The 27699-nt window shown below is 47.3% G+C and overlaps 3 protein-coding genes across 3 annotated transcripts; all 3 read left to right on the top strand.

Moving 5' to 3' along the window:
- Nucleotides 1–441: 441 nt before the first annotated feature.
- On the top strand, nt 442–3018 carry LOC124704322 (protein DETOXIFICATION 27-like). Its single transcript, XM_047236577.1, has 3 exons — nt 442–681; nt 2198–2739; nt 2844–3018. Exons 1-3 carry the CDS (start codon nt 442–444, stop codon nt 3016–3018), a joined length of 957 nt encoding a protein of 318 aa, XP_047092533.1.
- Nucleotides 3019–7998: 4980 nt separating this feature from the next.
- On the top strand, nt 7999–8352 carry LOC124704314 (late embryogenesis abundant protein 6-like). The gene has a single exon (XM_047236566.1). It carries the CDS (start codon nt 7999–8001, stop codon nt 8350–8352), a length of 354 nt encoding a protein of 117 aa, XP_047092522.1.
- A 2542-nt stretch (nt 8353–10894) lies between these two features.
- Nucleotides 10895–11477, top strand: LOC124667707. Its single transcript, XM_047204969.1, has one exon. It carries the CDS (start codon nt 10951–10953, stop codon nt 11227–11229), a length of 279 nt encoding a protein of 92 aa, XP_047060925.1. The 5' UTR covers nt 10895–10950; the 3' UTR covers nt 11230–11477.
- The last annotated feature ends 16222 nt before the right edge of the window (nt 11478–27699 follow it).

Raw genomic sequence — 27699 nt, 5'->3', positions numbered from 1 at the left:
ATATGTGTTTCTTAATTTCCATGTCAAACTATGAGTAGTCTAAGTTACTCTCACTATAAGTAGTCTTATATCTAGGAAGAGAAAGAGTATTATTTTTAGCACTAGAAGACAAAACGCAGCGCTTAGCTGACATGTACATATATAGTTAGTTTTACAAAAGGAAAGTTGATTATTTTGTGATTCATGCGCAGCGCGTGGTCGCTGATCCATTACATCTCCAACGAAAAGAGAATGTGAAACGTCCCTACAAAAAAGAATGTGAGAAAATCTTTGAAGCTGGAAGCGCAATCTATAAATTAGATAGTGCGTGCTCGCACGCACCGAAATAATCCATAAACTATGTATGCCGCGTGCCTTCAAATACACACACAATTCTTGGTTTTCCATCCATTCCATGCATTGCTATCTGCACTCTGCAGCGACGAAACTGATAACCGTGCCATGGAGAGCGTCGTTCCGTTGCTCGCCGAGAGGCCGGGGGAGAAGGGAGCATTGTTGAGGGAAGTGGTGAAGGAGTCCAAGAAGCTGTGGGAAGTCGTCGGCCCGGCCATGTTCATGAGGCTGGTGCTCTACAGCTTGAACGTCATCGGCCAGGCCTTCGCCGGCCACATCGGCGATCTCGAGCTCGCCGCCTTCTCCATCTCCAACACCGTCGTCTCCGGCCTCAGTTTTGGCTTTCTAGTACGTGAAAATACCACAGCACGCCCCTTATTCTTGACTCTTGGGTTGTACTCCACTAGTAGAAAAACGCTCATCTGTACCGGTTCCATAGGGGCATTAGTACCGGTTGAGCAACCGGTACTAATTATCCGGCACTAAAGGCCTCCCCCCTTTCGTACCGGTTGCTTACAAACCGGTACTAAAGGTGCCTCCACGTGGGCACGGAGGAACCCGTGGGGCTGGAGACCTTTGGTACCGGTTCGTAACACGAACCGGTATTAAAGCCTATTTCGTTTATTTTTTTTTTCCATTTTTTCTAATTATTTTTCACACCCTTTTTTTCACGGCCTTTTTTTTTATTTTTTCAGAATTACTAGTATTTCCGTTAGTCTCTAACTACACTTAATCTCTAGTCAAATTACTTACCCGTAGTCAAACTTCCCGGTCGGTCACCCATCCTCACACTACTCCCGCACTAGCACGCTTAACTTCCAAGTTCCATCCCGTTCCACTTCCAAGTGCTTCGCGCGCATGTATGTGATAATAGTATCATATCAATCCTATTAACATGTTGGTCGATGTCACACTTTTTATCGTTTGAATTCCAAATAATTGTTTTAATAAATAAAAGTAATGATGTAATAATAATGTTGAATAAATAAATAAAATTAACTTTTTTAATTTTTATTATTTTTAATTATTTTTAAAAAATTTAATATTTTTTGCAAAACCTAAAACTTGAAAAATTGAAAATCTTATAATTTGATAAAAGTAATAGTAATATGTTAGGACTCAAAAAATCTTACAATTAATATTTTAATTTAAAAAAATAAAAATATATAAAATTTTAAATTTCTAGAAAAAAACTAAAATCTTCCTGCTTTCATATTTTCATTTGGAATTTTGAGAATCTAAAAATTGGCTAACCGGGTAAACCCTGGTGAATTCGGATGTAACTTTTTCCCAGGATTTTTTTGATATATTATACGTATTTTGTCGACGTCGTATGCAAAAGTTATTGCGGTTTTACCATTTTTCAAAACTTTTTTGCAAAAAAAGTGAAAATTCGAATTTCTTAATTTTTCCTAATAGTAGGTTGCATAACATAGAAGAATGTGAAAACATTTTATTTTTTGAATTTTCTATCATTTTCTTTTCTATTTTACGAGTGTCAAAAAAGGCGATCCACGGGGGGGGGTGTGGAGCTGCGTGGGGAGCAGAAAAACCTTTAGTACCGGTTCGTGACACGAACCGGTACTAAAGGTCTACCTTTAGTACCGGTTCGTGTCACGAACCGGTACTAGGGTTACCGGTCGTGTCACGAACCGGTACTAAAGGTTTTTCAGCCGACGCAAACCCTTTAGTACCGGTTCGTGTCACGAACCGTATAAAGCGTCCTTACGAACCGGTACTAAAGGTCTGAGCAGTGCAACCGGTACTAATACACCCTTTAGTACCGGTTCGTAAGGAAACCGGTATTTATGGCTTAGATGGATGAGAGGTTTTCTACTAGTGCTCATTCCTCAATGCTTGGCAGTTCGGAATGGCGAGTGCTCTTGAAACACTATGCGGCCAAGCCTACGGCGCCAAGCAGCACTCCATGCTCGGCATCTACCTACAGCGTTCATGGATCATCCTCCTCCTCTCCGCCTTGCTCCTCGTTCCGATGTACGTCTTCACGGCGCCACTGCTGGTCGCGCTGGGCCAGCCTGCGGAGGTGGCGCGCCTGGCCGGCGAGGTCAGCATGTGCATGCTCCCGATGCACTTCCTGTTCGCCATCATCCTGCCGCTCAACAAGTTCTTCCAGAGCCAGCGCAAGAACTGGGTCATGGCGGCGTCGGCGGCGGTGTCCTTCCTGGTGCACGTTGCGACGAGCTGGCTGCTGGTGGTCTACTTCCGGTTCGGGGTTATGGGCGCCGCCATGGCTTTTAATGTCTCCTGGGGTGTCAGCATGGTGCTGCAGCTCGCATATGCCGTCGGCGGCGGGTGCCCGGAGACGTGGAGTGGGTTCTCGCCGTCGGCGTTCGTTGATCTTTGGGGGTTTGTCAAGCTATCGGCGTCATCTGGCGTCATGGTATGGTATGTATGGGATTGACTTTCATTTGTGTGTATCACTAGAAATTATGTTGTTGCATGCATGGGCTGATGGGCTCATTCCGAATACGTTGAATTTGCCGTTGCAGCTTGGAGAGTTCTTACTACAAGGTACTGCTATTGCTTACGGGACACCTGAAGGATTCTGAACTGGCCGTGGATGCCCTTTCTATCTGGTACATTTTCTACCTCTTTAGTCATCCTCCTAATTCTGTGAAATCATTCACCTATGAATGTCCAACTAGTTGGAACCGTTGGAATTAATCTTTTTTTTTTTGAGAACACAGTACAACATAGACGCTCACAAACACGCATGTACAAACATCCCTATGAACGCACACACGCACACCCTACCCCTATGAGCACCTCCGAAGAACTGAGCCGACATATCTTGAGGTTGACGAAGTCACCACTCGCCTCGCTGTTGACGGGCACGTCACCTACCACTGAAAGCATAGTGCCGGTGAAATCCTGGAATAAATCCAGATAAATGCAAACACCCATGCCAAGTCTAGAACTTGAACCTAGGTGGGCTGGTTCCACCACAAGGAACCTAACCACCAGAGCCAAGCTCTATTTGCCTGTTGGAATTAATCTTATGCAGTATGGTTAGTAATTAGCACGACACTGCAGGAATTAGAAGTGTTTAGCTGAAAGATTCCGTACGTGTGTGTTAATGGAGTTGGTATTGGACACTATGTGCGTGTAGGGTTATCTTAGTTTGGTTAGGTCTAAGTATATATTTGGAATGCAAAGGTGTGCGAGTCCGACTGGAGCTTAATCTAGTTCGTTAGGTGCACCAGCTAGGTCGGTCCGTGCGTCTATTTATACCTAGGCAATTGCAAACCAAGATTGTATCGAGAGATTTGAGAAATAAAGATAAAAAAATAGATGGGCACGACACATGCACTTTGCAATAGTTTCGAGACCCCGCGTGTTTGCCTAGTTTGATGTGATTGATCCATGGATAAATTCCACAATTAGTTTTAAAGCTAGGTTTAAAATTTCAATCCACGCTTGCCACATGGAGGCAACCAAACAAGCCCCTTGGGGTGGACGCTCGTCCCTAGGAAAGACGGTGGAGGTGGATGATAATTGATGGGACTGGTGGTGGCGAGGTGTTGTGCCGGGAGTCTCGTCATGATCATCCCTTCAGAGGAGTCATATGAGTCAAGAGCATGTGAGTGAGTCGTCGCTATGTTTGAGGTTGTGGTCTACGGGACGTTCGTTGCACTTGAAGCGTGTCACGGTCGAGGGGTCTGGTGAGGTGTATCACCAAGAGCGAAGACGTTTGCGAAGACAAGATGGCAGGGGTAACTAACTGCATGTCTCAACAAAAAGACGAAGACCAACGTGAAAATGGAAGCGGATCCGTTAAAATGTGTTTCCTGCATGAGGCTATGCGTTCAGTCTACATATAGCATGCTAAAGGTCACTACGGGAAAACATGGCTTTGTCGTGCGCCACTTTGCACGGCAAAGACCGCTAAATGCACAGCAAAGGCTTTGCCGTGCGTGGACGCACGGCAAAAGAACGCACGGCAAAGCTTCCGACGGCAATGACCCCTTTGCCATGCGCACCGACGATTTAGGCGGCAAAACCCTTTGCCGTGCGCGCGCTGGGCTACCGTGCGCCATACTCTTTGCCGTGCGCGCCCACTATGCCGTGCGTATTGGACTTTGCCGTGCGCCTCCACGTTGCCGTGCGGCAACCTCTTTTCCATGTGTGTCGTCGTTGCCGTGCGGCCAGAGTATGCCGTGAAGCTGGCTTTGCCGTGCGCCCACCTACTAGCCCGCACGGCAAAGGCCTTGCCAGCACACCCTCCAGGAGCTCCCAGGAGCATAGGTGAGCGCCACGTGGCGCCTTTGCCGTGTGTGTGCACACGGCAAAGAGACCAAAAGTCCTTTGCCGTGTGTAGGCCCCTGCATTTTTAATTTATTTTTTTGCTATTTTTCAATTATCCCTGCATTTCAAATATTGTATTTCACAAATATAGCATATATAACATATATATCAACATATGATCACCAAACACATCAACAACACCACAAATACATCGAGCACACATAGTTCATGCATACAATCCGTTACATAGAGTCCATCCATATAGCAATATCCATTATTACAATTCATAACAAGTGCAAACAATCCATTACAACGACGACAAGTGTACGACGACCATGCCATCAACCTTGTCCTCCTCCATTGCTTCCGCCGGCCTCATCGTCATTGCCTTGTGACATATAATCTACAAGGTTGATGGAATGAGCATTCGCATTTGCATATTGAACACTTGAACAAGTACGAGTAGCGGGTTGGGCACAAGTGTAGGAGGACTCACCGTGGTTCATGCTCCGGATGATGTTCGTGTTGTTCACGGTGAGAGGTGTCACCGGGCTCTGAGTGGGCGGTGGCGGCATCCACGGCAAGTAAGGTGGAGGAGGAAGACTCCCCGGTGGAGAAGACAGAACCGTCTGGCTCATCAGCCAGCTGCATCATCTGTTGTTGTTGTTGCATCTGCTGCATCATCTGTGTCTGGTACTGCTGGTACTCCAGAATCTGCTGCTCCATCTGCGCCCTTTGCTCCTGGACCGCCTGCTCCTTCGCTGTCATCTCCGCCTACGTTGTGTTGCTACGATGTCATTAACATTTCAATGGAAAGCATGTAAAGGAAATGTAGAGGCCCGAGGAAGAACATACCTGTAACCGCTCGACAGCTAGATCTGAAGCCCGTGGCTGGGGCTCTACCTCAGGCTGGCCGCTCTTACGACCACGATAGATCTAGCGGAGAGAAAGAATGACTAATTAACAAAATAATTATAAGTATCAGATGATAAAATAGAAAGAAAAACAAAAAAAAAATGTTTTTGGCGCACGGCAAAGATGGGAGTGCACAGCAAAGAGGCCATTGCCGTGCAACAAGGTTGCCCTCACGGCAAAGGTAGTAGCACGGCACCGTCCAGAGCCATTGCCGTGCATCCTTTCTTTGCTGTGCGGCTTGTAGGATCTTTGCCGTCACAGATACTCTGCCATGCGCTTTGGCCAGTCTTTGTCGTGCTCTGTGTCGTTGCCGTGCGCCGCTGCTGACGTTGCCGTGCATGTGTTCTTTGCCGTGCGCTTCTCTCACACTTTGCCGTGCAACAGATCTTTGCCGTGCGTGCTAGTTGTTGCGCGCGGCAAAGATTTCTTTGCCGTGCAGCAGCTCACGGCAAAGATTTGCTGGACGGCAATGGCCTTTTTTACAGGGTTCCTTGGCACATCTTCACGTAGATCAAGCGCACCGTGAACCTCCCCGAGGGTTCAAGTGCTCAGGAGATACTTTCTGGGGTTTCGGACAGTCGAAAGTCCCCGATCTCCCTCATTAGTGCATGCCAAGCAATCTGTTCCCCCGGGCCCATGGCCTGGCTTAAAGGTATGCACCAAGATTCATCGACCCAAGCCCCAGCAATAGAGATATATTTCTCCACCGCCAGCGCAAACATCAAGGGGAAGCTCTCGCACAAAGGGCCCCTCACTTGCCACCAGTCCCTCCACAGTCTCGTGGAGGTACCATTATGCACCGTGTGTTTTGCCCCCAAGCAGAACACAGCTTTTACCTTTTGAATCACATTCCAAAATTAGGAGCCTAAGCGGTGAGAGTCAACTAGTAGGTCCATGTTCTGAAGGTACTTACTTCTCAGGATTTCCGCCCATAGGCCTTGCTCCCCAGCGTACAACTTCCAAATCCACTTGTCCACCAAACAAATGTACATGATCCTAGTGTCATTAATGCCAAGGCACCCAAGGCCTTTCGTTTACACATCGTGTCTCAACGCACCCAGTGGTATTTCCATCTCATTCCATTTGCGCCCAAAAAATTCTGGACCGGTGCTTATCAAAGATTTTGTGCACCCCCTTAACAAATAGGTAGATGCCCATGGCGTGCGTAGGGAGGTTGGAAATGCAGTCGTTGATAATAGTCAATCTCGCTGCCAAGGACATGAGCTTTCCCATCCACTAGTCGGCCCGCTTTGCCACCTTGGCGCCGAGCGAACCCCAGTCGCCCGCCATGAGGGCCTTATCACTGATGGGCAACCCTAGGTATGTGAAAGGGAAGGACCTAAGCTTACACTTTAGCATGTTTGCAATTCTCTGTTGGTCCTCCGGTGAGGTCCCCAGAACAATCACCTCGCTCTTATGAAAGTTGATGCAGGGCCTATCATGTTCTCAAGACACATGAGCAAAAACTTAAGATTAGCTATAGCCAAATCCTCCGGTTGTATCGTAATGATCGTGTCATATGCATATTGCAGATGGGACAATCCCCCCTAGAATGAGGTGCGGGATTACACCCAAGATGTGACATGCGAACCTAGCAACTTCCAACATATCCGCCAAAGCATCAACCGCAAAGTCAAACAGGATCGGCGAGAGGCTTCCAAAACTATTAAGAATAGACACTTAGGAAAACATAGAGGAAAAATATATACAAAAATATGAGACTAAACATTATAATAAGAAAACATCTAGCGAGGATTTGCAACAAAAGAGGATAAACATGAGATGTGTGAACAAAATACTGAAACCGTGTTCAAGTATTTTCTAGAAATTCCGTTGTTTGAGTTTTCCCTAAATTGGAAATTCGTTTGTAACCTAAGGGATAACTATGATCTTCCAAATTGTTTGTTACCTGTGACTTTTGTGCATAATTAAATATAAATATTTAGCAACTTATCATTTTTTTTCTAGATTTCGTTGTTTCTGTTGTCGCATTTCTCTTCATGTTTCTTAAGCTTTACTTGTGTTTCTTCCTTTTTTGTGTCCTGTAGGAGGGTGTTCGTACCGGCACCTAGGAATCAAAAGCCAAGTTTGATGTCTGTGTGACCAAGATACGACTTGATTACCTCCTTCAAGTGACCATGCTCATTCATTGATTCCTTCACGTACGTGTTCTTTATTTGTTCCCTTGATCCCTTCTCTCGAAGCATCTGTCCGACAGTCCACCTAGCTGTCTTCCGGACCTCCAGCACGATGATCTAGCCGCCGTTCCATCGAGTAGCATGCATGCAACCCACGTACCCACCACGCGTCGCTCGCTGATTCGTACACGCGGAGAGGTCCGCCCCTTATAAAGTTCAGTCGGTCGACCGAGCGGCCCGGCACGGCGGCACAAGGCACATCCAAACAAACCAAGCAGATCATCTCAGGCAGTGAGGAATCAAGAGACCGGCCGGAGAAGGGAAGGAGCTGATTAAGCTAGTGAAGATGCAGCACGCGAAGGAGAAGGTGAAGGACGGCGCGAGCGCGGCCAAGGCCAAGACGAAGGTGGCGCAGGCCAAGGCGGAGGAGAAGGCGGAGACGGCGACGGCGAGGTCGCACGCCGAGCGGGAGCTGGCGCACGAGCGCGGCAAGGCCAAGGTCGCCGCCGCCAAGATGGAGCTGCACCAGGACAAGGCGCTCCACCGCGAGGAGGCCATCGAGCACCGCCTCCACAAGCACGGGCACGGGCTCGCCGGCGGGTACGGGCACCACAACAAGCATGGAGTGGCCGCCGCGCCGGCGCCGGCGCCGGGTGCCGGAGCGTACTACCCTCCTGCCGCCGGCACTGGCCACTACTAAGCACGATGCACGCGTGTGTGACTCGCTAATAGCTTATCCGTTTTAAATTCGTCTTTAGTTACTAGCTACCCGCCGTGTGTAGTGTAGAACGGAAGTGTTCGTCGTTCGTGCGTGTTCTTGTTGCTGTGGCCGTGGCCAATCTGGAGATGACACCAGCTGAACGTCTGTACTGTAGTGTGTTTGTTTTCAAAAGGATAAATCTACATATGATGTGTTGGTTGGTGTGACCGAGTCAGACCGACGAAGAGTCGAAGATACAGTATTCCCTAAGTATGGTAAAGTTGAGACGTTTCTTATTGGACAGGGAGGGAGTGAGTACTAAACTACTAATCCCTCTTAAAACTGGGTGTCTATGATATTTGGATAAAGGTTTAATTTTTTAAAGTTTGACGAGCTATATAGAAAAAACTATGAACATTTCTGAACTCAAATTAATGTTTTATAAACCATCATGAAATATATTGTCATATTAATTTTTTAGATGTTATATTTAAAAAGAAGAGGTAAAAGAGGTAAAAGCACAAGATTAAAGTTTAGTAACGAGGAACCTACTTATAAAGTTGCAAATGATGAAGGTGAGGTAACTAAGGAAGATATTTTACCTATGTATGCACACTTGAGCTCGATTTCGAAGTTCCATAATTGTAGAAAGTATGATTAAAGCAAAGAATATGGGCAAGCCTTTTTTACCTTGCACTTTTGGTACAGTGGATCCTCTTTTTAAATTTGTAAAATATAGAAGAAATAGATAGAAATTTTTAAAAATAAGTCCCCATGTATTCTGTCATCTAGTTTTAATAGAAATTAACAAACATAAATTTCAATTTTTTTTGCAAAATTGCGTTGTGTATCGGTAAAACTGAATTTCTGGTTGCATACAAACTCGAAAAAAATACACAACATATCAAAATTCGGGAGAAAAGTCTACATCCGAATTCACCCGACGACCACCACCTCCTCCTCCTCCTCCTCCTCCGGTGTCCACCTTCTCTTCCTCCGGCAACCACCTTCTCCTCCTCCTGCGACCACCACCACCACCTCTTCCTCCTCCTCCTCCTCCTCCTCCTCCTCCTCCTCCTCCGGCAACCCCATCCTGGCATCCCCCCACCTTCGACCAGCCTCCTCCTCCACCACCCACCCACCAAAAACCTCCGGCCGGCCTCCTCCTCCTCCACCCACCCCACCCCACCCACCCACCTCCAGCGACCTCGGTAAAATTTCAAAAAACAATCCGGCGAAATTTCGGTGGCCATAGATCTAGATCTAGCCGCCATTTTTAAAAAAATTCAAAAAAAATTGTGGCGTACCACCGCTGGGTGCACCACAGAAAGTTTTTTTGGCGCATGCCTACATGGTGCGCCACAGAAAAGCGCACGGACCCATGCACCACAGAAAAGAGACATTTCTGTGACGCATGGATCCGTGCGCCACAGAATTCAAATTTTGTGGCGTGAATTCTGTGACGCAGAATTCCAAAATGATGCGACACAGAAGAGCCTTTTCTACTAGTGTAAACTGTGTCTACGCAGTGGAGAAAAATTCAATTAGCTGGGACTGTATTTAAACTTAGTTTTCACAAACTCTAGCACAAGTGTGATATGCAATCATGGAAGATTGTGTTCACCACTTTTGATCAATTGAAGTTAACAATCACACGATTGCAACCCACAGTTTGAGCTAGCACGAGTCCTTGCTTTTAGAGCTTGGGCTTCTGCCGAGAGCACATTTTGTACCAAAACTATCTTGGGTCACCGGCCCCATAGTATCACGAAGCTGATCGTCGTTGAACCAATCATCAGTATTGAGTTTGACATGGTCCGGGGGTGGCTTAGGTTTTTCTTCCGCTAAACTAGCAGCGCAATAGTTAGCAGATAGCACCGTAATCGCCATGGCTGATTTCCCAGCAGTCTACAGTTTCTCTTCATGCACTTGTTGTCATCGCTTACCATCAGTTCAGCTATGTTTGTCTGCCCCAAGATCGCTGATACTTGGTATTCATCGTTGAGACCGTAGTTATATTTTTATTGGAATGTACTGCTCTGTTGGTTTTAATCGACGCGGCCAACTCACTGCCTGTATGCACGCACTGAACACACTCCACGTCGGTTAAAAACGAATAGAGGTACCCGCATAGAGTGACTGCATATAACAACACCGTAAGAAACTGAGTTTATACTTCTTTCCCTGTTGCAGCTGCTGGTGGCCGACTTCAGATAACGACTTCTCATGTGGCCGACTTCCGCGTCGAATCCATATACATCCACGACGCAGCAGGTGGCGCAACTGCATCTGATTACGACGTTGCCCCGTGATTATCTTACTACTACTACCGGTAGCTCTTGTGTGCACTTGGTCCTTTCGTTTTCTTTTCTATACCTATCCATGTCGACCCACTCGACCGACACCACGTAGCTCTCAGGCCGCGTCAACTGCCTCCACCCGCAGCCAGCCGTCCATGCGTCGGAAGAGGATTCGATCGTCCACCTGGAGCGCCAGTCCGCCTATATAAACCGCACTTGAGCAACCGGAGAAGGAAAGCCAAGCAGAGCAAGAGATAGAGAGAGAAACCAGCAGCTAGCCAAACCAAAGCATAGCAAGATGCAGCACGCCAAGGAGAAGATGAAGGACGGCGCGAGCGCCATGAAGGCCAAGGCGACGATCACGCAGGCCAAGGTGTCGGAGAAGGCGCAGGCGGCGACGGCGAGGTCGCACGACGAGCGGGAGCTGGCGCACGAGCGCGGCAAGGCCAAGGTCGCCGCCGCCGAGGCGGAGCTGCACCAGGCGAAGGTGGTGCACCGGGAGGAGGCCATGGAGCATCGCCTCCACAAGCACGGCCACGGCCACAAGAAGGACACCAAGCACGGCGGTGGCCACTGATAATACAGCGCATGCCCGCGGACATGGGCGTGTACATGTCGTCTGTGACTGTGACCTCTTGTAATTTTCCTTTTTTACTTGCTTCCGTACGTGTTTGTGTTGACTTCACGTTGGTTGTTGCTATAGTTAATAACAGGTCGACAAAGTTTAATTTGTGTATAAACTGCTTCAATACTTGTAGTTGGGTTCGACATCTTGGGCTTGGTTTGGTTCAAAACCAATTCGCATGGTTGATTGTTTTTTCTTTCCACGTTACCGATTTTATCAACTTAAGTGAAGAGGGATGATAACTGAATTATTTTGAAAGTTCAAGGTCTATTTTAAACTAAAAATAATTTTTAGGACGAATGTGAACTTGTTCGAGAGTTTCAGGAGTGGACTTTCTTCTTGTATATATAACTTGAAGTTAAAGATTTGCAACGGGGAATTACTCGTCAGCTGCTGGGAAATCACCACCGAAGAATTACATATCTTTGAAAAATTACGAGTGTATGATTTCCGGCGGAAAATTATTGTTGAGGCCGAAGGTGCGTTGAAGGATTGTTGTCCAAGCTTGTCGAGCACTGCTAGAAAATACCGCTGGAAAATTATGTGCCATTGTTGAGTTACTACTGCATAATTACCATCAGGATAATTGCGGGGGTTAAAGGTTTTCGTCCGAAAATATAGTGGGAAGAAATACATGCACGAATTATTGTTTCTCGTGAGGTCCACGTCTGTTGCTTAGAAATTACAGCCGGAGGAGTAAGGTCGGAAGGAAATTATTGTTGAGGCTAAAATTTTGCATCGAAAAATTACAGTCAAAAAGTTACGAGCGGTCATAGAAGTATTGCTGGGTAATTACCGACTGAACGTCAATTGAATGCTTGTGCGTTGAATTATTGTTGGAGTTAAAATATTTGTATCGGTAGATTTCTAGTAAAAACAAAACTATTATTCGTCGTTGGTTACTGTAGCAACCTGGCGACATCTCGCAATCTTAATCAACAAAATAGCTCTCTATAGTAGCAAAGGCACAAGAGGCGTATGGCTTCTCCATCGATCACCGGCCTTGTCAGAGTAGATGGCGAGTGTTTTTTTATGTTTCTCTTCATGCTGAGATTGGTGTTTTAGTTTGTATTGTAAATTCAGTTTTTGGTACTTATGTACAAATTATGATATTGAATATTTTAAGTGAAATCTTTGCCTTGGAAGAATTGTAACAAAGGGATGATTTTCTTGTAAGTATGGGACGCTGACGATTCTCTTTGGCATTCAGGCGAGTTCTTATGGCCAACAAATTTAGATTCTACAGTTATGGATTTAGTTTTGTAGTTCATTATAGCTCGCCTAGTCTTGTGGAGATAGGAAATCGAGTGCAACCGAACAACTCTAACACGAAGCGATCAAATCTCTTAGCACAACCGAACAACTCAAAACGATGCAATCAAATCAGCAGCTGCTGCACCAAACCAACAACAACAAAAAAATCAGCAACTGCTGCATAACAGGGCCGAACCCAGTGTTACCCGTTGCCCTAGTAGAAATGATGCGGGCCGGATCTTTAACCTTAGAAGTGCTTACAAAGTGCAGTGGTCCAATAACAGGGACGGCCCGGACCGGGGGCCTCTAGCATTGTGATGTAGTAGAATTGCAATTGCATGGTATATTAGTAATACAAGCATCTCTACCGGAGCCCCAAATAGTTGCTAGTAGAATCACTACTCAAGTGCAGAGTGTTTATATATCCTATCTGGACTGAATTTTGTGACTCAATGGACAGACACTAATGCTGGGACAAAATTTTGTGGCGAATCTGATAGTTTCAGTTTTCAGTTAGGAAGATTTAAGTGACAATACTTTTATAGTCATAGTCAATTAGTATATGAATATATCTCTTACTTCCCGAAAAAAACCTGTGTAGCCAAATTCGCCATCTGTTGAATTTTCATGCTTGTGTATCAGGCAGAAATATACATGGAACTTAAAATGTTTGTGTTAGCTCAGTTTCAGATAGTATTCTTACGTGGTAAATAAACAGGAGAATATGCAAGCAAACATGGAAGTGAAATTGTAGTTACGGCTGATCTGCTTCGTTCCTTTTGAACTGTATCCATTCTACACCCCATTTGTTTGGGAGAATTACTTTGTACCTGACAGAAATATTAGTTGTGAGCTGTCCAAAGACTGAATTATAGTTGCTGGGACTACTTTGGTTTTTGTGTGTTTTGTGCTAATACAAACAAACGAGGATGGCTTGCTGTTGTTGTAAGATTAAATTCAGGGGCACTAGCCTTTTCTAGACCGGTCAATAAAACACCATTGTGCCTATTGCACGCTGAATTTATTTGCAGATATTGTTTACATTGCTGAATTCCTTTGTTCTTTCTTTTCTTATAAAAAAAAGAATTTGGTGTGAAAGGTTCTGTCTGAGATATAATCTTTGGATTTATTTTGTTTAATATACAAATTCTGAATATGTGCTATATATGTAATGCAGGAGATAGGTGAATTGCAGACATATATGTTTTCAATTTTCTTTCTACCCATGATGAAATAACCAATGATGCACATTTTTGAACTATAGTGCTATGTACTTCATGACAAATCTTTGTTCCTTATTATTGAGTTTCTGTATTTCTGAATATGAACACACTTTAGTATCATAAATGCACTTCTAATTAGCGTGTCGATGGTTTTAGCATATCAGGACCGCGAGCATGAAGCGAAGACTTAGTGCTCTTTATATACATTAGATCAGAGTAAAACTATTTTGGGATGATGTGGAAACCGACGTCTCAATCGAGTCCAACGATAAGAAGGTGGGGATCTTTCTTTTATACCACTCCCCAAGGTCTTGTGAGGGTCCTCGAATATGTCAGGGTATAAAAGAATATATATGCACATGATTCCGCTAAATATGTCGCTAGCAAGGGCCAACATGTCCGGGTATGCTAATAGTGAGGTATGTATGAGGAGGGTTGGCCCGAATACCTGGCTGTAGCGGAGGTGTTGGGAGACGGATCAGAGATGTTGTAATTTATTAACATGATCAAAACAATGTAGATGCATCACAAAAGCAATTGACTTTCGTATTTGTTACCTGTCAAGTCCATGAGGTTTTGCTGAGTACGATTATAGCACAATGCAGAGTTCAGAACTAATGAATAGATGGCAGAGAATCACTTTGCAAATTTCTGTTATTATTACAAAATGTAATCACGTGTGCACTGCATACTGATGTCATTAGAAGTTTGTAGATGTAGCATTGATATTCATATTTTTTGGATGAGAATCTTGATCTTTTGTGGATAGATCTCACTTGGTTTAGCTATTTTTAATAGCATCGAAACAATTTGTTGGAAAGAGCATTCATATACTATAGTAGAAAATCTGTTTGTATGAAGGATTTGCAGATTGACTTTAGCTGGGAGTATCTAGCTTCGCACTAGGAATATTTTTAGCCTCTTGACGAAATAACTAATGATGCACATTTTTACTTAAAGCTACAACCCTTCTTGATAATACATGTATAGTATTATGAATTCTGCCACCGGTTCTTTTGTTGTTTGTCCTCGGTCCATTTGCTGAACTAATATAGGATCATTATCAACAAATGTGTAAGATTACACAAGCATTTTGCTGAACTAATATAGCATCATTATCAGTTTTTATATTTATCTACATGTCCTTAATAATGGTGGAAACCGAGCCTCCTTTGGGAATTCCGAACCTTGTGTTATTGTGGAACTTGTTATATTTTTTCATAACTTTGAGGCAGGAGTGCAATCTCTCCAAATTCATGGGCTATGGAAATGAATGACAACGTCGATTTTCCGAACTTGGAGAAACTACTGGCGGGCAGCAACGAGTGACTGGGGTGACTACAAAATACAATGGCGACACTATTGGAAGAGGGATGCGTACAATGCACAGTGGCAGCTCGGCCAAACAGCAAAAGAGGTGAAGCTAAGTGGCTAGCGGGAGAGGGGAAGGATGCGAGATGCATACTTATCATGCCTTTGGGGCACTATGTTTGAAATGTGGTGTTGAAATTGCTCTTACCCTCAGCAAAAGTGTTGTTGAAATTTGAAATGATGATTAATATGGTCTCTTCCTTCACATATCACTTAAAATTTATGGTTATTATATTTGCACAAGCGCGGTGTGGAATTTTTTTAAAAATCCGTAGCAACACACGGGCATTTAACTAATATTAGTAATACGAGCATCTCTACCAGAGCCCCAAATAGTCGCTAGTAGGGTCGCCGGCGCGTTTTGGGATGTACCGAATGACAACATTGCTGGTACGAATAAGGCAAAAGTCTGAAACAAACCCCGTATTCGTAGAGCAAGTCTGAATGTTGAAATCCTTGATTTTTGAACCCTGAACTCGCTGATCCCAGACTTCCCGGACGTTTTCTTGTAGTGCTCTTGTTTGTGCGCTAGGATTAGTTGACGTGGCAGGCATTTGCTAGAAAACTTGAATGACGGTGGGCCTTACTGACATGCCTTTCAATTTAGGTACGTATTCTTTGCTCCTCAATCTCCTCCGCAAACTGTGAAGTTTCAGTTTTGGTTGTTCCCTTCCTGCAACTTTAAAGGCGGCGGCCATGGCGACCGGCAGGTGATCGCGGCGGCGGGAAGATGATCAAGGCGTCACACTTCATCCCCTGCTCCATACCTTCTGCATCGACGTCTCCAGGAGGTTTTGCAACTTCTGACCGCCCCTGACTCGCGACGGCTCCGACCCGCCACTTGCCGGCGGCAGAGACTAGCACAGCGAACGAGAGGAATCTGATAACCACATGTACCATGTGTTGGCTTATGCGTTGCTAGATTTTAAGATTTCCAGATTGGTAAAGGTGGGGTTTGGACGGTTTTCCCTCTTAGAGTTTACTGAATCTGGTTGCAAATTACACATGGTTGCAAATTTCTGAATCCGCCGTCGCCTCCGCATGATAAGAGTGCACCAGACTATTCTCCGCCGCGCGCCGGCCTCCCGCCGCCTACTTTCGTCACCATAATATGTCGGGTGCTCGTAAGGAACTGGGAGGCGTCAGTAACAAAGAGCTTGTTGGCTTATAGGCTGGACCAGCCCACCGTGGGTCAAATCCACTCAACCCACCGCCCGCCCTAATCCCCGCCACATCACCTGATCCCAGCACACAAAGGATAGCAGTTCACAAAACGTCCAGAAAGTCCAACTTCAAAAATCAAGGATTTCAACGTGAGAGCTCGATTCAGATTTGCTCTACAAATACAGGGTTTGTTTCAGACTTTTGCCTACGAATAATTCCCAGATCCACCGCACCCGTCGCCCATTTCTTTTTTTTTTTTGCGAAGCAACCTGGCATTTTATTTATTCATCACTGCATAAGTCTTTACAAAGCATCGGAACGAGATAGTCAGGCACAACATTACACCAGGTTTGCTCATACTTACTACTGCAACCCCGTTTGGCTAAAATGTCAGCAGCTCCATTAGCACTGCGGTGGGCATGCTTCACTACCACCTCCTGGAAGCCACCAAGTCTATTCTTTAATTCCTGAACCAGTGATCCAGTTGACGATCGATCCAGCTCAACAGCTTTTAGTTTACTTACTGCATTGACATTGTGTTGACGTCAGAAACCCACTGGCGGGCAGAGACGGGCAACACCGTAGAGCCGGGAACAACTAGGGCTGCGGCTGGCCCTAGTCCCTCTGAGCGACGGCCCGCAAAGCCTCCTGGTCGCACGCACCGATGTTTATCACAAGGGCGTGCCACCTGACCTATACCCGGTCAGGAAGGTGTGGATGATGCCTCGCTTAGTTTCTGCCGGGGCACACACGTAAACGTTAAATACGAGCCTCGATCGGCTCTCGGGTTATCCCGTGAATCGGCTCAAAGAGCCGATCCACCCATGATTCAGACGAGGTGTCCGAATATATGGTGGTCCTGCTTGATCAAGGTAAAGCTAATGAGATCTACGACGATGTGGGGTTTTCACCGCATAATCGGATCATCCTACTCCGAGGTTGGGCCTCGCGGCCACGCACGGTGATCGTAAGCCGATCCTAAACAAGGCCTAAAAACCAACACGAGGTTGATCCTCGGAACATCCTCGCTTAGGGCCAACGAACGACACCCTACGTGCCGCTGGATCCTCCCCCTTTGTAAGGCCTAACTATTGCGGATATTAAACTAATCCTTGTAGAACAAGGAGCAATCGTAACGGATCAGATCTACTAAACTATGATCAAGCGGGGTGCCGCCCCTACACCTAAAATAGGTGTAAGGGCGGCTAGACATGCAAGGGTTGCACTACGAAAGCATGCAGCATGAAGAACAATGCTAACCCTAACATGTCTAAGATAACTACGTTGCTCGCCATCAAAAAGGCTTCAGTACGAGCAACGCATGAACAACGTAGGCAGGCTTGTCTTTGCCTAGATCGCAAGATGCGATCTAGGCAGCATGATGCTTACCGGTAGAAACCCTCGAGACGAAGGAGTTGGCGATGCGCCGAGATTTGTTTGTGGTTGAACGTTGGTTGTTGTTTATTCCATAAACCCTAGATACATATTTATAGTCCAGCGGACTTTCTAATGTGGGCGTGCACTAAACCGTGCACGAGTAAGATTCTATCTCTAAACTAAGATGCGATCTAAAATGTTACAGATACACGGGCAATTAAGCCCAACTTGGTATAAAAGGCCGATCCACGTATTCCTTCTATATATATTTCTTCAAACCCATCTTGATCGCGGCCCACCTCTGACTCGGTCAAATTCTGGTGATAACACATGCCCCCCTGGTTTTGGAAATGACATTTCCAAAATCATTATGTTCTTTTCTCGTCGGGTCATGTCGTGGCGAGAGCGGAGCTGCCGCGGAATCTTTCATCATTACACCTCGCCTCCCGGGCTTCTCTGTATGAATCGTCAATTTCGGCCTCACGTCCTCGAGAACCGTATGGCATTAAATCTCCACTACACTCTATTTATTTATCTGTGCCAAACGGTTCACCACTCCATCGCCTTGCTCTGCTCTGTTCACCAAACCAAAAAACCCTTCTCTCCTGCAGCCATGTCTTCCTCTTCCTCCTCCGCTTCAGGCACCTCTCTCCAACCGCTGCCGAAGAGCAAAGAAGAGGACGATCTCCGCTCCGGGGAGCACCCCATCTCCTCGGACAAGGAGAAGAAGGGAGGAGAAGCGGAGAAGACCAAGGCCTCCCCCTCCACCAGGCTCCCGCCGAAGAAACGCTCCCGCATGTGGGCGGACAGCGAGGACGATGATGACGACGAGGAAGAAGATGAGGAGGAGGAAGATGATTCCTCCGCCTCCATTGGGTATCCTCCAACGAAGCGCTTCCGCGGCTGGGCGGATAGCGAGGACGATGATGATGACGAGGAGGAGGAGGAGGCTCCAGTGGACGGCTGGGGCAGCAGCGCCGAGGAGCTTCCTGGGAGCAGCGCCGACGACCTCGACGACGGCGACGATGAGGACAGCGACGACTAGTAGAATAGGACTAGCGGTAGCAGTGCACTAGGCACTAGATCCCTCTTTTGAGAGCCATCGGCTCTTCCCGTAAAGCTGCTCCTTTGAATTAATGAGAAGCTGTTCTTCCAATTTCTCCTTTCATTAATCCAATTTCCATCCTTCCGCTTGCCACACCAAGACCGATAGTGACGAATCGGGCTATTATTGTTTTCCTCAATCGTGGCGCTTTGCGGTCCACGGCCGATGACTATTCATCGGCTAATTTGAGGAACCAATCTCCTCTTTTCTTGCGGCACCAGGCACGGTCCAAACCTCGTACCGAGATGACGGCTTTTCCTTCCCGGTTCCTCCACGAGACGATTATGATGCAATAACAGCCGAGGTAACTCCAATCGGCTCTTAAGAACGGGGCACCCATAGGCCCGTTGCCCCCGAGTCTCAGCCAAAACAAAACAGAGACGAGGATACGCGAATTAGCTGCATGGACCTGGGCTTGATCATGTCTGAGGGAGTTTCCTATGTAGAGCCAGCCGATTTGAACATAAATCGGCTTCTCAAAGCAGAGAGCCTTCAAGGTGAGCTGCCCCCCGAGCTTCTTCAGTTCTTGCCGGCCAGATCGGCTCCATCCTTGACCTGATCTGTATGTCCAGGCTGCTCTTGGCCTTTGCCCTTGAAGAGAGGATCCGAGCTCTTACACTACTCCATTGAGGAGTTCTTCCATTAGTGCTCCATTGACCCTCTGATCGTAACAGTTATTCCTCTTGAGTCGATGGCCATGCATCGGCTGTGCTCGAAAATTTTCGAATTTTTCGGCCGACTTGTGTATCGGCCCCCATACTCCCATACCCATCATCAAAAGATGAGCTATCTCTATCGCATATCCTCGTGTTTTGTCCACCTGGGTGCCCCCCCGAGCCGATTCTGTCAAGAGAATTGATGGTATCGGCTCCGTTGGATAACATGTTGAACTCAGGCAGAATGGTGGGTGAGGATAATTTTAGCCGATTGCTGGAATCGGCCTCCACGTTGCTTGTTCGGTGAAGGTTTTGTGGTGTCTCTTCACAAATCTTTTGGGGCCGATCACAAGGATCAGCCTCGCCATGTTTGCTCATTGACGTGTTCTTGTTACTCGTCCAGGCCGGTAGACAGAACCAGCCCAATCTCCGATTTTATCATGTTGGTGCGCTTGCTGTTGTCCACCTTGAGTGCATCGTGTAATCGTGGAGCACTAAGCTTCGTCGGAAGAACGAGCACCATGTTTGTGCCAGCCGATGTTTCATCATCGGCTTTCCTTTGCTTGGGGCGCCACTCCATTTTCCGTGGACGACCCTCTTCATCTAGGGTTCGCTGAACCTTTGCAGCCGGATCGGGCCTTGCTTTCCTCAATGTATGCAAGTATAACCTCTCGGCTTCTTCCGGGCCGCGCAATCGTTGAACCCTGCGTTTCGGGAACGGCCGAGTCCGTCGGGGCACCACCTTGGCCGGTGGTACTGTCTTCTTCTTCTCCTCGTCTTCGAATCTTCGAGATCTTCCAACCGAGGGGCCTCAGCTCGTTTGCTCTGTGGCGGGAGAGGTCCTAAGCGTTCGAACACGGACACGTTGGCTGCCTCCTTCTTCTTCCGGTTGCATTCTGGGCAATTGCCGATTGTTGGCAATCGGCTCATTCCTGAATCCCAGCGGTGCTCGAAGAAGGGACAATCCCGGTGCTCGTCCTCGTCGTCTTGCTCCCTTGCCTTTCCCTTGGCACAACGCTCGTGCTCCTCCTCATCGCGATTATGCCGACGATGTCTTCTGGCTTCTCTAGCCAGACGATCTCTTTCATCATCATTGCTAGACCGTCGGCGTTGGTCGTACTGACTCACGTACTTGTTGAGGAGGTGATCAGAGAGAGGTCGCTGATATCTTATGTTCTTCACTTCTCCTCTCGTTATGTAGCGCTTGCCGTCTTGGCGGAGCCGATCGCGTGGAGCGGCTTCCTCTGTTTCTTTGCTATGAGAGCAGCTGCCCTCATCTCCATCTTTGCCAGCGTGGTGCCCAAGATCTACCATGTTGATATTGCACAGGAAACCCGGCTGGCACCCTGCATGGCAAGCATACTCCACCATGTTTACGGCGGGAAAGGGTGGTGTGTCGACCTTCATGGCGTATTGGTTGAAAATCAACCGTCCGTTTTCTATCGCCGCTTGGATGTGCTGACGCCACACCCTGCAGTCGTTGGTGGCGTGGGAGAGCGAGTTATGCCATTTGCAGTATGGCTTTCCATTCAGCTCTTGCGCCGTGGGGAATTTGAGACCTTCAGGTATCTTCAACTGCTTTTCCTTGAGTAGGAGGTCGAAGATTTGCTCGGTCTTGGTTACGTCAAAATCAAATCCCCTGGGCGGGCCTGGTGGCTTTACCCATTTGCAGGACACGGGGGTTCCTCCCCGAGTCCACTCAGCCACTACTACTTCTTGGTCTCCCGCAGGAACTTCGTCTTCCTCTCGCATCGACCGGGGCTACTGCACGCTTGAACTTGTCTTGGTACGAGTCCGGGTGGCGCTGTTCATATGCTGAAAGTTTCGAACCACGTGCGCCGGCGAGGGATAATCTGCTTGGGAGGCCATGTCCTTGAGCTGTGTTGCAAGGCACTGCTACGCCAACTCGACCGCTTCCTTTTCGGTTATACGAACCGAAAAGCATCGGTTCCTAATGGTCTCGAAGCGCTGGATGTATTCACGTCACGGTTCTCCGCGCTTCGACGTAGTTGTGCTAGATCGGCAATGCTAGACTCGGAAGCTTCGAATGATATCGCTCATGGAACTGCTCTTCCAACTGCTTCCAAGTTTGGATGGAATTCGGTGGTAGCGATGTGTACCACCCGAAAGCCGATCTCGTGAGGGACTGTGAGAAGAACCTCACGCGCAACTCATCTGACGCTGAGATCGTGCCCAGCTGTGCCAAATATCGGCTCACATGCTCGATGGAGCTGGATCCCTCCGACCCACTGAACTTTGTGAAGTCTGGGAGCCGATATTTGGGTGGCAGCGGGATCGGTTCGTAGCTGTTGGGGTACGGCTTGGTGTAGCCGAACGCCTTCCTTTTCGGCATCATACCGAACCGATCTTTCAGAATTGTACAAATCTGATCCGCCGTGATGGCTGAAGGTGTCGAACCACGAAGATTCGCCGGGGTGGCATACTTAACCAGCCATGCTTGTTTTTCCGGTTCTAAGCCAACTGCAGGAGCTGGGCTTTGGAGGTTTGTCGGGGCGGCGTACTTAGCCAGCCACGAGCGCTTCTCGGGATCGGCTCCCGACGTTCCTCCTCGCCGTCCCGGAGGCCGCTGATATTGCAGCCTGGTTCGAGAGTGCCCGGGCGTTGCGGTCCGGTACGTATGCGCACGCGTATCCGTGCGGGATCTCCTTAGGCGGCTCGGGTAGGAATTGGTAGTCACTAGGATCACCACCAACCTTGTAGACGACGTATGCCGATGAGTTCGGCGGTTCCGGCGCTGCCCATGCGAACGGCCGGGGCTGGAGCGGCATCTCTCCCTTGAAAGTCCCCGAGCTGGTCCCGATGGAGAATACCGGTGGCTCATGATTTCCGGACGACGCGCGAGCGACACGCTCCAAGGTGTTCACCGGGCTCTCGAGTGGCGGTGCAGCGAATGAGCCACCATGTAGTTGATCTCCTGCGCGCAGCGACCCGGTGCGTTCTTCCGACGGAGCGGACAGGTCCACTCCATCGAGCGCGCCTTCGGGTGTGAAACCCTTCCACCCGACGCCATGGGAGCGGGTTCGGTGGAAGGAGCCGATGAGTTCGGCTTCGAGGGTTGCCTTGATCTCGTCATGCTTCTTCTTGAGCTCATCAGGCAGATCCGCGTACGTGACCGGAGTGTCTTCCGCCATCTCGGATGTAGATGGCGATGTCGTGGATGTCGTCGACCGTCCCACCGAGCGTGCCAGAATGTGTTGACGTCAGAAACCCACTGGCGGGCAGAGACGGGCAACACCGTAGAGCCGGGAACAACTAGGGCTGCGGCTGGCGCTAGTCCCTCTGAGCGACGGCCCGCAAAGCCTCCTGGTCGCACGCACCGATGTTTATCACAAGGGCGTGCCACCCGACCTATACCTGGTCGGGAAGGTGTGGATGATGCCTCGCTTAGTTTCCTGCAGGGCACACACGTAAACGTTAAATACGAGCCTCGATCGGCTCTCGGGTTATCCCGTGAATCGGCTCAAAGAGCCGATCCACCCATGATTCGGACGAGGTGTCCGAATATATGGTGGTCCTGCTTGATCAAGGTAAAGCTAATGAGATCTACGACGATGTGGGGTTTTCACCGCATAATCGGATCATCCTACTCCAGGTTGGGCCTCGCGGCCACGCACGGTGATCGTAAGCCGATCCTAAACAAGGCCTAAAAACCAACACGAGGTTGATCCTCGGAACATCCTCGCTTAGGGCCAACGAACGACACCCTACGTGCCGTTGGATCCTCCCCCTTTGTAAGGCCTAACTATTGCGGATATTAAACTAATCCTTGTAGAACAAGGAGCAATCGTAACGGATCAGATCTACTAAACTATGATCAAGCGGGGTGCCGCCCCTACACCTAAAATAGGTGTAAGGGCGGCTAGACATGCAAGGGTTGCACTACGAAAGCATGCAGCATGAAGAACAATGCTAACCCTAACATGTCTAAGATAACTACGTTGCTCGCCATCAAAAAGGCTTCGATACGAGCAACGCATGAACAACGTAGGCAGGCTTGTGCTGCCTAGATCGCAAGATGCGATCTAGGCAGCATGATGCTTACCGGTAGAAACCCTCGAGACGAAGGAGTTGGCGATGCGCCGAGATTTGTTTGTGGTTGAACGTTGGTTGTTGTTTATTCCATAAACCCTAGATACATATTTATAGTCCAGCGGACTTTCTAATGTGGGCGTGCACTAAACCGTGCACGAGTAAGATTCTATCTCTAAACTAAGATGCGATCTAAAATGTTACAGATACACGGGCAATTAAGCCCAACTTGGTATAAAAGGCCGATCCACGTATTCCTTCTATATATATTTCTTCAAACCCATCTTGATCGCGGCCCACCTCTGACTCGGTCAAACTCTGGTGATAACACATTGTCCAACTCCAGTATGATTTTTGGTATCCTCAGCTCCTCCGCCAGAGCAAGAGCCTGACGACAGGCCAGCAACTCCACCGTCTCCACATCTATGACATTGTCCACCTTAGATGAACGTGCTGCAATGACATTGCCGTCCTGGTTCCGAAGGATAGCTCCACATCCTCCTATCTTTTCCTCAAGATTCAGCGCTCCGTCAGAATTTACTTTGATCCATCCCCTTGGAGGTTTTGACCATCTTTTTGGTGGGCGCAGGTTCATCTGAGCATCATGTTGGTGCAGGTTCGCCCATTCCTGCAGCAGATAGTCAATCTTCCGAGCTACTGAAACTGGGCTATTCAGTGTATCTTCATGTACAGCAACATTTCTAGCTTCCCAAATATCATATAAAGTTGTAAGAAAAGTTTGAGCTGCATTTTCTTTCATCGTCTGGAGAGCATCAAGCATCCACCATTTGAGTGTCCAGGCCGTTTGTCGATCATCGGAGGGCCGTGGCATTTTAGTTCCGCAGGCCGTCTCAACTTCACGCCAAACATCACGAGAGTACGGACATGTCCAGAAACGATGTATTGTAGACTCCTCTTGTGCACAAAAAATGCATTTAACTCCATCTTTAATATGTCTTTTTTGTAGCTGAGATCCTACTGCTACCCCTTTTTGCATCACTCTCCATGCATGAACTTTATATTTGTGTTGGGTGGATACATCCCATAGTCGCAACCAGCCTTTGTGACGGTTAGCTGACTCCTCTGAGGAATTACCTTTTTTATTAGCAAACTTGTTGGCTTCTCTGGCATAATGGTATGCTGATCGAACCGTGAAAACACCCGATTTGGTAAGGTTTCATCCCCAGAAGTCCTCCCCTACACCTTCACCGATCTTTATTTGCAAGATATCTGTGGCATCGAGTGGGAAGCAAACCCTCCTTATCAATTCTTCATTCCACTCAACCGTCCCTTTTTTAAACAAGTCAGACACTCGTTTTAGATTGTTTTTGCATAACTGGCCAAAAGGGTGCCTCAGCGTGCATCTTGGAATCCAAGGGTCAGTCCAGCAATTTGTACCTTCACCATTACCAATTCTTTTAATCAAACCTTCTTTTAACAACTCCCTTCCATGGAGAATACTTCTCCAAGTATATGAGCATTGGCGCGGCTTTGTAGCCTCCATAAAAGAGGATGAGCTGAAGTAGCGTGCTTTCAGTACCCTCGAGCATAAAGTATCAGGGTTTGTCAAAATCCTCCAACCTTGTCTGGCTAGCAGAGCTTGATTGAAAGCTGCCATATCTCTAAATCCCATACCGCCAGTACGTTTTGATGTACACATTTGTTCCCAATTGATCCAGTGAACCTTCTTTTTTCCTTCCTTGATGCCCCACCAGAAATTTGCTGCAATAGTCGTTAACTTACTGCAAAGTTCATGTGTAAATTTGAAACAACTCATGGAGTATGACGGAACTGCTTGTAAGACAGATTTAATCAGCGCTTCCTTCCCAGCTTTTGATAGGCATTGTTTCCACCCTTGAACCTTGCCCCATGCACGCTCCAATATATGCTTGAATGCCCCATTTTTGGATCGTCCAACTGATGTTGGAAGGCCAAGATATTTTTCATTTAGTGCTTCCGATCGTATACCCATAATTTGCTTTAACTCTTCCTTTCTTTCCTCCGAACACCCTTTGCCAAAGAAAATGGATGATTTGTGAAAATTTACCTTCTGTCCAGAGCAAGCCTCATAGCGCTGTAAAACCGATTGTAGGGCTTGGAAATTGTCACTCGTTGCCTCTAGGAAGACATAGCTATCGTCAACAAATAGCAAGTGTGTGATATGAGGGCCCCCCTTCCTGCCAAACTGAACTCCACGTAGTCGTAATGCTTCTTGTTCCCTTCGTAGTAGTGATGAAAAACCTTCCGCACATAGAATAAATAGGTATGGGGAGAGAGGGTCGCCTTGTCGCAAACCCCTCGTCGGATAAAACCACTCAGACATGCCTCCGTTCAGTTTAACTGTAAATCGAACAGTTGTAACACATCTCCTGACCATATTAACCCATGCCTCTGAGAATCCCATCTTAATAAGCGCCTGTAAAAGAAAGTCCCATTCGACTCTGTCATATGCCTTCATCATGTCGAGTTTGATCGCACAAAGTGGGGTTTTCCGTTTCCGGCTCCGGATCGCGTGAAGGCACTCATAGGCTATGAAGACATTGTCGGTAATGAGGCGACCTGGAACAAACGCGCTCTGCTCTTCGGAAATCAAAATTGGCAAAATTCTCTTGAGGCGATTCGCTAACACCTTTGATGCCAGCTTATAAAACACATTGCATAGACTGATGGGCCTAAATTGGGCAAGTTCCTCTGGGTTAGCCATCTTTGGGATCAAGACTAACACGGTCTCATTTAGCTCTTCGGGAGCCTCATGGCCTGACAGAAAATCTCGCACAGCGTCACACACAACTGGCCCGATAGCAGTCCAATGCTCCTGGTAGAACAAGGCCGGTAGACCATCTGGTCCCGGTGCCTTTGTTGGACCCATTTGCATTAGTGCTTTGTAGACTTCCGCATCAGAAACTTCTGCACTCAATTCATAGTTCATATCATTAGTGACAAAGTGCACAACGGAATTTAGGACAGTGTCCATACCATAGGATCCTTCCGTGGCATACAGATTGCTGAAGAAATCCCTTGCCATGGCTCTCATCCCCTCGTTTGTGGAGCAAAAGGACCCATCAGCACACCGTAGACGTTTGATGGTATTTTTCTTATGGCGGTGGGAAGCCCTGGTGTGAAAATATTTTGTATTACGATCACCAGCTTTCAGCCAATCCTGCCTGGACCTCTGCCTATACATGATTTCCTCTCTTTCATACAATTCATGCAAACGATTCCTCAGTGCAGCCAATTGTGATTCGTCTCTTGTACCTACTGTTTGTAGCTCTGCTTCTTCAAGTTGTGATTGTACTGTTCTGATTTCTTTTCGTACTGAGCCAAAAACATCACGGCTCCATGACTGCATATGAGCCGATACACCCTTAAGTTTCTTCCACAAACTACACACACTACCATCAAACGGATGAGAAGACTCCCATGCATTTTCAAACATTTCTTGGTATTTTTCATGCCTTAGCCACATTTCTTCATACTGGAAACGGCTACCTACCCGGTACCTTGGTTCTTGCAATGTGGATTGAAGGTCAATCACAAGAGCAAAGTGATCTGACTCTTCGATCATGATGTGGTTGACAATTGCATGTGGGAAAAGATCCATAAATCCAGCTGATGCATAAGCCTTATCAAGTCTAACCTCGTACATTTTCTCCCCTTCCCGTCCGTTGTTCCAAGTGTAAGGGTAGCCGACGAATCCGAGATCCCGCAGATCACGGTCATCCAAGCATTCACGGAATTTGATCATTTGTGCTTCAGCCCTGTCTCTCGAACCAATGTATTCATGTCCGTGAGCAATTTCGTTGAAATCCCCGGCACAAAGCCAGGGCATATTGTCTTGTGCCTTCAGGTATCTTAGCACCCTCCATGTCTTGTCTCGTTGCTCAGTTCGGGGTTCACCATATATACCTGAAAATCGCCATCTCCTTCCGTCTTCCCTGATGATAGCGTCCATATGGTACTGGGAATACAGACGTATCTCCACATCAATTTCCCTTGTCCAAAGCAAAGCTAAACCACCGCTTTTACCTTGGCTTGCAACATATTCTCCATTAGCGAATCCCAGGCTCCACTTCAGTGTATCCATAGCGTGACGGCTCTTCTTTGTTTCACATAGGAAAACCAAGCTTGGATTGAAGGATCGAATTAAATCCCTTAACTCACCCACAGCAGCGGCCAACCCCAAACCCCTACAATTCCACACCAAAATTTTCATGGTTGCCAA

The sequence above is a fragment of the Lolium rigidum genome, chromosome 1 (genome assembly GCF_022539505.1).
Source record: "Lolium rigidum isolate FL_2022 chromosome 1, APGP_CSIRO_Lrig_0.1, whole genome shotgun sequence".
In the NCBI taxonomy this organism is placed as follows: Eukaryota; Viridiplantae; Streptophyta; class Magnoliopsida; order Poales; family Poaceae; genus Lolium; species Lolium rigidum.
Note: the sequence above shows the minus strand (reverse complement) of the source record. Positions and strands in the feature narration are given on the sequence as shown.

What these genes read in the sequence shown, in the direction of transcription:
- LOC124667707 (XM_047204969.1), top strand. Translation starts at nt 10,951, where the DNA reads ATGCAGCACGCCAAGGAGAAGATGAAGGACGGCGCGAGCGCCATGAAG.
- LOC124704322 (XM_047236577.1), top strand. Translation starts at nt 442, where the DNA reads ATGGAGAGCGTCGTTCCGTTGCTCGCCGAGAGGCCGGGGGAGAAGGGA. An exon ending in GCCTCAGTTTTGGCTTTCTA is followed by an intron (nt 682 to 2,197) that starts GTACGTGAAAAT and finishes AATGCTTGGCAG; the next exon opens with TTCGGAATGGCGAGTGCTCT. An exon ending in TCATCTGGCGTCATGGTATG is followed by an intron (nt 2,740 to 2,843) that starts GTATGTATGGGA and finishes TTGCCGTTGCAG; the next exon opens with CTTGGAGAGTTCTTACTACA.
- LOC124704314 (XM_047236566.1), top strand. Translation starts at nt 7,999, where the DNA reads ATGCAGCACGCGAAGGAGAAGGTGAAGGACGGCGCGAGCGCGGCCAAG.